At 39.3% G+C, this 10,512-nt stretch overlaps 1 protein-coding gene across 1 annotated transcript in view; it reads right to left on the reverse strand.

Annotated features, from left to right (window-relative positions):
• Window positions 1–7,075: 7,075 nt before the first annotated feature.
• Window positions 7,076–10,512, reverse strand: part of sppl3 (signal peptide peptidase 3) — a 36,278-nt gene continuing 32,841 nt past the window's right edge. The window contains exon 11 of the mRNA XM_014003826.1: window positions 7,076–9,598. Coding sequence (XP_013859280.1) covers window positions 9,527–9,598 — 72 coding nt within the window. The 3' untranslated portion in view covers window positions 7,076–9,526. The remainder of the gene's footprint in view (window positions 9,599–10,512) is intronic.

The raw sequence follows: 10,512 nt of genomic DNA on the forward strand, positions 1-10,512 counted from the left end.
AATCAGTTTCAGTTGACTAAAGTCTGATAAACTAAAACACACTGTCTCCAGCCTGACGGTGAGTTTAAAGCCTTTTTACAATTTTAAATCTATAACTTTAATAACAACATTTTAAACCTAAAAACATGTTTGAATATGTTTAATTTGTTGTTTTTTTGTGTGTTAAAATTGTTTCTTACAACTAATGTTTACCTCCAACATGTTTTTATTCACCTTGTAAATTAGGATTAATCTAAAATGTGTGCAGAAAACAACTCTATTGTGTTGTTTTCTGTATGACAGGGAAAAAAAAGAGGAATTTAAAAAAAAGAGCGATGTTTTGCAGAAATGTTTCTCCCTCAGCCTGGGGGGCAAAGAGCCACAGAGGACCACTCCCTGGTGAAAGGCCTGACTCCAAACTGCTGCCTGACTGAGGTGTCATGGGGCTGAGAAAAGCCTTTTAAACATGGGAGTCATTGTTCCCTCGTTTTTTTCGTTTTACTCCCCCCATCCTCCGAAAACGCACCTCCTTTCTTCCTCTGCCCTCTGACCTCTCCCAACCCCCCACTCCTCCATCTCACATCTCCCCTGCACATTTCCTCTGGGCGGCCGAAGACCAAACATCCTTGATGGATCGTCATTGATAATTTCCCACCATGAGGACAAAAACGAAAAAAAAAAAGAGAGAGAAAGAAAAAAGAAATAGGGGGTTGAAGGAGAAGCTTTTGGCGGGGTTTCTGCTTCATCTTTTCTCAGGCAGTTGGAGCAGCAGACCCCACCTTGAGGCTCCTCCACAGAGGGTTCCTCACCTCACCTCCACCCCCCCACACCCCTCCTGAAACAGACTCTATGGACTGCATGCGTGACATTCCAGCTGTGTGGGTGGCACTCACTTTTTACTGCTCCTCCAACCAAACACAGGAACCCACGGTTCCATCTTCGTCGGCCACGTCTTCCTTCGCTTTGCAGCCGCTTCACCTGAGGAGGGCTGAGCAAAACCAACAACAACAACTACAAAAATGTCCCATGTGGTTTATTATCTAAAGACCTAAAGGTTCAAAGGTTAGGATGTGTGAAACAATAAGTAACCACAACATGACTCTTTGCTCCTTCTTTAGCTTCGACTCAGGACTGTTGTGAGAAAAACAGGAAAAAAAAACAATTTAATTGTAGTTAGATGGTAGTAAACATTCAGCAAAGCTAACCGTGTTTGTGTTAAAAATGATTCTAAAGTGGATTTTAGAAAAAAACAAAAAATAAAAATAGACTTTTATCTGATTTGCTGTTTTTTATTAAAGAAAAATGTAGAAAATGTCACTATTTCAGTTCAGTTTTTGCAGGTTTGCAGCTGTTTCTTCACAGATTTTTACAAGAGGAAAAGCAGCAAACTGGACCTTTCTAGAACAAAACAATGCAATCAAACAATTTAATACACAAAACAAGTTAACTGGGTTAGTCCTCGTCTTTTAAGGTCGAGATCTGCAGAGGAACAAACATTTAAAGTAGGATAATAGTTCCTTTTCTCACACTCACAAACAAGTTTCACATTTAAACATTTTCTCCACCACAGAAATAAATACAGTTTTGTCTCGAGTTGCTTTAAAAATATCAAAACGATTAAAAAATGTGTCAAAAACAGAAGATTTTGTTCAGAAGAATTTTGTGTTTAAAGAAAACTATGAACAGAAATGAAGTCAAGCATAAAAACCTTATGTTAAAATGTGAAACGATAATAAGAATAACCTAAACATGTATTTACAGCTGATTTATAAAGAGTTACACAGCATTAATGAATTGTTTATAAGGTGCCCATAAATGTGAAATAGGGAGGTAATTGTTGCTGCTGCCTAAAAATTTCTTTTTCAAAAGTGAAACTGTATTTTTAGAATTTAATGTGATGTAACCATCTGAATGCTGGCTGTTTTGATATTCATTTTCAATTTTTGGAGGGTGATTTCAAACAAAAAACATTTTTTTCAGCCCCTCTGGAAACACAGGAATCGTTTTGTTTAATTAGGAGGAATCAAAGTAAAGATATTTATATATTTACTTGTATAAAACAGAAAAAGGAGTTTGCCATTTTGCACTTTTACAAAACTAAACCGCAGAGGTTTTAATCGAAATGTTGCTGTAAATGACTTTAAAACCTTTATTTTCACACTCGCTCATTAAATGTGCTCATATGTTACATTGCAACAATTAAACTTTTAATTTTCTGCACATTTTTTTGATTTATTGTGTGTTTTTACAGCAGTAGTTTCAAACCAAATAAGGAACCAAGCTCCACGTTGTCAAACCTGCTTCCTCTCCACAACATCCACCTCTCCTGCAGGACGGCTGGAAGCTGAAGCTCTGAGGCTTTTTTTTTTTTTTGTTTGCTGGGATTCATTGATTTCTAACCCCCAACAAGCAGCAGCCTCCCTCATCCATAACTCACAGCTAAGGCTACGTCAAGCTTGGCTTTCCCTTCCAGCGGGTGAGTCCAGAAGATGAAAAAAAAAAAAAGCCTCAGCCCCATTAACCGAACTTCAGAGGAATTCCTCACTTTACATACGGAATGCACATGGGGTCAAATGGCAAAGGGCCAGAGGGGAATCCACCCGCGCCCAGGCAGGCAAGACTTATTTAAACAAGCCTGGAATGCCTGGCTGGTTGGAAGCAGGAGAAGAAGAGGAAGAAGAAGCATGAGGAACCTTCACACCATTCAACAGAGGAGTCACTTCCAAACGAATAAAAAGACAACACTTTTTAACATGACCTGTTTTCTAATCAAAATCATGGTTTTTTTTCTGCTCATACACTCACTCGTCAGAACAGGAGCTGACTCCTGCTGCTGTCTGAATATACTGAGCAGGTATGGAAGTGATGTAAGTCACCCTGACATAAACTCTGAAGGTGGAAACCAAACAGAAACCGCCACAAACCAGTTGCACTGGCTTCAGCAGCTCTTAAATACATTTTAACACCCGGTATGCAAATGTTAAAGCATGGGCTGCACTTCTTTAGGTTGTTTGCAACGTTTCCGCATAGATTGAAGAATGTTTATAGTCAGTGTTAAAAGAAAAAGTTTACAGTTTTTTTAAAGAAATTAATTTAGAATTAATTGCATCTGAATTATGAGCAAAATATGGGAGAAAATGTAAAGATCCTGGGTTTGCATCGCTTTAAGTGCAACTTTTATCTCTCCTGAGCACGTTGTGGTTGCCCTATCACCTGCCTGCTTGAAATGTTAAAAGATCAATCAGCCTCAAGCCTTTTTTTTTTCCTTTTTTTTTTTTTTTTTACACACAAACCCTGCATTCCAGGCAAGCGCCAAGCTTTTAGTTTAGGACCATCTCGCCAAAAATCTCTTCCAAACGACATGCTACAATCTTCACGGCCATGATGGAATTCTGACCACTTCAGGGCTTCAAAGCTGCACGGGAACCATCAGGGCTTCTGGCCAATAGGTGCCGAGGGGTGGACCCTAACTGGCTTGACCTCAGCGACCTTCCACCAACACCCCACCTCCCCTTTGTACAAACACACACACATGCACACACACACACACACTGCATCCTGCTCCTCACCCCCCCCATCAGCCTCTTCATCCAGCCAATCCATCCATTCAGCGAGCCGGTCAGTCAGCGGGTCAGGCTCCTCGTTCATCTGACAGTCCGAGGAGCAAAAACCACTAAAACATTTCAGCTGCTGCCCGAAACCCACTGTTTAAACTGTAGAAAAGATCAAAACTAATCAAAGAACAAGACCAAAGCCAAAAAGAGTGACCCACACACCTGCGTCTCTGTTAAAGAGAGGCAGACAAACTGAAAAATAAGCCTCAAATAAAAAGTCGCTGTGGGACAACGAGAAGTCAGAGCTGAAAAGTTCTTGAACAGTGAGCGGAAGAAGACCCCAATGGTCCCACATGTGAGGCTTTATGCTCCTACAGAGTTTTCTGTTGGAGATGTCAGGTTTTAACAAAACTTTATTTTCAGTTGTGAAAAGAATACATTGAAGTTTATATAGGTTTGATTGTGAACTCTGTGTGGTCTGGGGGATGTCATGCAGATGTTTTATATGTTAATGCACCTGAAAGAGTAAAAAGAGTTTGTTTGCTCAAAGTTCGTTTGCTCTAAAGTTAGCGTGACGTCAAAAGTAATCATAAAAGTTCATGTGAGATTATGTAAAATCTGTAAAAGTTTTGAGACTGCCAGGTCAGTTTATGTAAAGTCCAGCTTACTCATTTAAACTTCAAGAAAGGTTGGGTTTTCCTCGCTCATTCACTAAAATCCCACTGATCTCTGTTATGTTTTGCACATTTTATTTCAAAGCTAAGGCACGGACTTTAAAATCATAGTAACAATAAATGCTTCAGTTCCTCATGTGAACCAGAGATCAAAATGAAGTTTTGTCACATCTTCTCATTAAAAAGGAGATTCATGAGCAATTATTTCCTCAGACATGTCTCCACGCTTCTGTAATGCCTCACATCCAGCATAGATTCAAACATTCATGGATTTCATTCCCATCCTGCAGCCCCTCCAAACTCTTGACTCAGCATGTTTGGTGTGTCATTGAGGCAGCCCCTTTTTCTCATTAAGGCTCATGAGATCTCTCCCAGGTGCCCTGCAGGAACCAATTACCTGACGTTGATGAGAGCGCTCCTTCCTTTCACTTCTCCATCAAGAGGTGACTTCTGTGTCTCTCACTTCATGATTCTGCAGCTTCCCTCCTTTCTGTCTGCAGGATTGTCGGTATAGAAATAAGGGTTTTTGCTGCTGTTTGTGAGCATTTAGGTGTAAATGAATCACGGAGCTGCTTTGCAAAACCCAGGAGCATACAGGAGCATAATGGTGTCTGAAAACTGAAACATGGAAAGCTACACCTGCTTGATTTGCCTGACAAGTGTTTTCAGATATTTGTGCTCTGGCGCTACCTGCTGGAGGAGACTGAATTAACAAAACACTAAAATGTATTTATTTAATTTGAATAAATGGCTTACATAATAAAAAAAATGAAATTTTCTTAATATTATAACACTTTAAGGAACAAAACATTTGAATGACATTAGAACAGGCCTTTCATTTAAAACCAAATGTAATTGTTAGCTTTAAGGCAGGATAAATCAGCTTCAGACTGCAGGAAATTGTGGATTCTAAATTAAATTATTTAAGAGAACAAGGAAGATTTCTGGGTAAATTACATTTTGTGTATTTTCTTAACTGCCGACTTATTTTTTTAATAAATGCTAATAATAAAATACCTGTAGGTAAAGATGCCTCAAACAAGGTTTTAAAATTACTGGGACTGAGAAAAAAAAGAATAAATTCTATTTCACCATTAATCAAATCTAAAGGCTTGATTTTGGGAATTAACTGGCAGTAGTTACAAAACAAGTAGATTCTGCTTAAAAATCTGTTTAAATAAAATCTGGAGTCTTCATTCACCTTTTCCAGCAGGTTTACATTCACCAAATCATAAAATCTGCCTGGATGATCACTCCTGCGCGGAATTGGTAAAGCTTATTTAAACTAACTATTTTCCTAATTTAAACTCAGTTTTAATCAGGCTGTTACAAAATCTAAAACCAAAAGTCTAAAACTTGCCTGACTTATTCAATCAGACTTGTTTTTGTTTTCCCCGTTTTTGGGTTTTTGCTGGTTAGAGTAGGCTAGTACCCAGCAAAATCCAAGTTCAAAGCTGTTTGTTTTTGTTTGTTTTTTGATGAAGCTGGAAGAATTTGGAGACAGCCTGTTTCTTTTATTTCAACCACCAGTACCACAGCATGATGCTTCCACCACCATGCTTGACAATTAGTGCAGCGTTAGGAAAAACCTTTCAAACAAGAGCGGCCAAAAAGTTACAATTTTATTTTGTCTGACTGAAGGCACTTGGCCTCTCCAGGGCTGACCTTGAAGATGTCGGTTTCAGAGCAGCCCCCTCTCAGTCCACAGCGACGTAAAACTCGCTTCATTTGTGTTCCAGCAGTTTCCTCTTCTTGGTGGTTTCCTTAACATCATAAGTTCATTGATTTATTTGAATTTTCCCAGTGTTCAAAGGTCTTAAAATTTCTGGGGGAAATATATGGAGGTAAATTTGTGTTTTTATTATTGAATTTATTTTTTGTTTGGTTGAAAAAATATTTTTGATTGAAATTATTTTTTTTGATTGAAGATGCTTTTTGTTTGATTGAATAATAAAAACACAAATTTACCTCCATAGAAATAAAAAAACAACTATATGCAAGCAAAGACAATACCAGCTGCAGTCAATCATGCTCATTAATAAGAACTTAATAGGTCTTATCATCCAGGAACCTACAGTCAGAGCCGGCTCTTATAGGGGAACCAGGCGGTCGCCTAGAGCGCCATCTGCTGGAGGGGGCACCGAACTGCAGAAGGAAAAAAAGTTATTTGCCATCCCTGGTTGTAACTCTGCTCAGCGCCCATTTCAATTAGCTTTGTCTTAAAAAACTATAATGAGGTATTACAGGAAAAATAAACAACTCCTACTAGTAATCCTGCTGACATCCATTCTGACACAGTGAGGACTGAGTTTGTCAGCCGAGGACCTTATGAGGTAAAATCAGACTTATATTTTCCAAAAAGAGAGGACCTTCTAAATCTTTGCACAAATTGTGAACAGGGTCTTTTGTTTACCCATGTCATTTGATTTAATTATATTTACTTTATTTAGTCATTTAATTTGTTGTGTGATATATGTTTGTTTGAAGCAAAAATAAATCTAAGTTTACCATAGTAAAGTAGTGGGGGGGGGCTTCAACTCGCCCAGGGCACCAAAATGGTTAGAGCCAGCACTGCCTACAGTTTCACTCATTAAAACAGTTTGGTAAATGCCTCAGTCTATATGAGCCTGTATGGAACCAAAAAAATTAAATTAAATAATCCATAATAAACACAAGCCTCTTCTAAAAGCAACATTTAAAAAAGTTTGAGAATAAAGAAACAGACAGGCTGTCGTTACAGTTAGTGTCATGTTTATTTACAGCAGAATCCTGAATGAGGGACAGAAGCGGGACAAAAAAAAAAAAAGGTGGGCTGGGACTTTTAAGGAGACGATCTGTTTTAAAGGTGAAATTGTTTCAGGATTCATGTTTCACTAACACAGTTTTTAATTTATTTATTTTGTATTCACCTTTCTTCTATACAGAGTTCATTCAGAATATCAAACAGTTCAAGTCCTTTGCTGAAGGGGAGAAAAACAGAACTTACATTTTAAAGAAAAAAATACAAAGAGGCTAAAAAAAACTCTATAAAAAACTTTATCAGCATGATCATCTGTTGTTTATATATGTATACACACACACACACGCACACATATGCGTATAAATCTATATGCTTTCTTGCCACGTCCATGAAGTGGTGAAAGGGGGTCTGTAGATTCCAAAACTCAGCAGGATCCAGTCTTCAGGTCAGAGGAAGTCCATGAAGCTGCAGGCTGAGGTCCGGTGCTTCGGTGTCGGCCTGCAGAGCTCAGAACGGCAGTAGCCCTGTTAATGCAATCTGGGCATAATGATACACCTGTACACTCATCATGCACGGCCAGAAAATATATAAAAAATAAAAAACAGCAACAGAGTTAATGACGTTTCTTCCCATTTCCAACCATCATGTTTCCAGTTTGCATCGGCTATTAACAAAAATAAAAAATAACGTTTGGTATAAAATAGACATCTCAGGTTAGATTTATTCATTTTTAAATACATAATCTGAGTTTTCAACATTCCGTCTTCCTACCAGATGCATCAACAAGCTTCAGCTTTAGAATCACAACAGTCAGGTTTTCATCGACTGACATTTATAAAATCTGCTGACAAAAACACGGTGAGAACATTTGGTTACCTGGAAAATCTGAGTTGCCTTCTTAATGTTTTCACATGAATGGATTTAAATTTAGAATTTAACAGAATGGCGAATGATGTAGCTTTAAAGTAAAAGTAGCAAACTGGAAAACTTATTTAACATTCATTTATTTGGAAGAGGAAAAAAAAGAAGAGGAAACACTGTTTACATTTCTGCTGCAGTAAAAACAAAGTTCTTCTGCAGAAAAAAAAAAAAAAACTAAAAAGAAAAATGACCTCTGGAGTTTTCTACAATTTCTTTTTATATACAAGAAGACAAAGTGTTTCATGACTTTGACACCCTTTGATCCGACACACAGCTCAACGCAAACCTGACTATTGTCACTGTTTTAAACATGATTGCAAATTAAAACCGAGTAAAACAACCGTTTGTTATGTGTTCTGCTCATTCACACACACAAACACACACACACACACACGCTTCAACAAGAGGGTGGAAAACTGCCATCTAGCAGCACCCGTTGTTTTTTATTTTTTGAAAAAAGGAAAGGAAAACGTATGCCATGATTCTATTACACAAGCTGCTTAAGTGTGAAGACCGGATTCTGCTCCTCGTCGGATGCGACCAAAACGTAGTAAAAATCCAGCTGCTGGCCGACGTCAGTTTCCCACCCTGTTCAACATGCGTCCAAAACACAAACACAAACTCAAAAGATACCGCAAATACATGTGTACACATATATACAAATAAAAGCGACCCCTCCGACGGGATGCAGGAGGGGAGGCAGCTTAACAATTTTTAATGCATCATTTCTTTATATGCCAAGAATAAAACTTTTCTAAATAAAATACATAGTTATCTGTGGGGCTGGGGGAGGAGGGTCAGCAGATGATCGGAGGAGGAGGGTGGGCAGGAGCACCTGGAGGGAGATGGGTTGGGGGGCGGTCATCGTGGAGGAATGATGTAACACAGGAAGGAAACTGGGGGGACAAAGATTGAGATGGAAGGAGAGAGAGAGAGAGAAAAAAAGAGTCTCGTTCTCCTGAGCAGCGTCGCTGCTCCCGGGCACCGCTCCGTGCCGCTGCGACACTTCGGCTCCTCCTCATCTGTTCTGAGTTTGTCCGTTTTAATAACATTATTTATAATGACCACGACAATTCTAAAAAATACATAGAAACCCCAGCCAAGTCTCACAACTGTAAGTTCACAAAAAAAAGGAGGGAGTAGGGAGGGAGATGTGCGGCGGGGAGGAGGCCTGGTCCTTTAGTTCATCAAAGATACACAGAAAAGAATCAGGAGAGGAAAAAAAACAGAACGAAGAGGCCAGACAGATGAGACAATCCGTGTGAGCGGGAGGCAGTCGATGAGACGAACTACAAAAATGGGGGGAAAAGGGAGAAAAAGTTGGAGGGAGGCAAAACAAAAGCAGCACAGACAGGATGTGCTGTAATGTAGAGGAAATAAACAGCAAAGAAGGAAGCGGAGATGAAACAGGCAGGATGTCAGGACCATAAATGAGTCGTAGTGGTGGTGGTGGGGGGACGGGGCGTTGTGATCCACACAGTGTCCTTTCGGAGGGGGTTTCACAGATTGGTGGAAAGCATGAAGATGTGACGACGACATGGCCTCACTGTGAGCGTGCGCCCTCTCTCCTTCCTCCTCTTGCCCCCCACCCCGCCCCGGACAAAAGGGAAAAGATCAGCAGTCTTCCCCACGCTGGTTCTTCATCCGCCGTGGCTACATCATACCTCCAGGAAGCGAGAGCTGCTGGTCTTGGCGTGGAAAGGCTCGGACCACATGCGCCGCAAATCCCCCTGTGAAAGGAAAAAAAATTTAAATGCTAAGAAGCTGTAATCTGGTTCAGTGGCTCCCAACCTGGAGGGCCAGCCCCCACAAGCATGCCGTTACCACTGCATTAAAATGAGTAATGTTGAGCAACTTGTCAAGTTGTTCTTTAGTATTGCTTAAAAATAGTTAATCTTTGAGCAAATTAGCATCAAATTATCAGCAGCAGGACACGGAAATTGTGCAAACGACAATAAACTGAAGATGTGTTGTAATTAATGGACGCATTGACAGATTTAGTTGTCACGTAGCTAATTTGGATGGAAGCATAATAATCTAACAGTGGCCCGAGTCATCATGGACTACTTTATAAACACAGAGACATGGCTGTACACAGCAGGTGTGGGGAAAATAAGGAGGAAATGAGGAACGGGAAATAAACGTGTTATGATTAGGACTTTTTTCTCGTAATATTACGACTTTATTCCCATAATATTATGACTTTATTCTCGTAAAATTATGACTTTAATCTCATAATAAAAAAAAATCTCGTTGTGTGGCCCTAATACTCTGTTGTAGTAAGTTGATTGTAATTGTAATAAACGTTTGTGTAACTGTGTAGTTTAATTTTTGTGTTGTAAACTATCAAGAAAACATGTTTTTCCTGCATGAGTGTTGGAGAGATTAGCATTGTGCTAGCAATTTTCTATGTTATTTAGACTGTAGATAAGCCGCTAATTAGCACAATGCTAACACTTGTTTCTTGCACAATATGGATTCATATTGATTCAAGTGTTTTGAAGCAGTAAATTCAATGTGGTTTACATTGTATTATTTGCAGATTTAGATTCAGTACAGTAGCGTGTGTGCGAGTATGTGTGTGTGTGTGTGTGTGTGTGTGTGTGTGTGTGTGTGTGTGTGTGTGTGTGTGTGTGTGTGTGTG

Source organism: Austrofundulus limnaeus, unplaced genomic scaffold, assembly GCF_001266775.1.
Source record: "Austrofundulus limnaeus strain Quisiro unplaced genomic scaffold, Austrofundulus_limnaeus-1.0 Scaffold20, whole genome shotgun sequence".
Classification (NCBI taxonomy): Eukaryota; Metazoa; Chordata; class Actinopteri; order Cyprinodontiformes; family Rivulidae; genus Austrofundulus; species Austrofundulus limnaeus.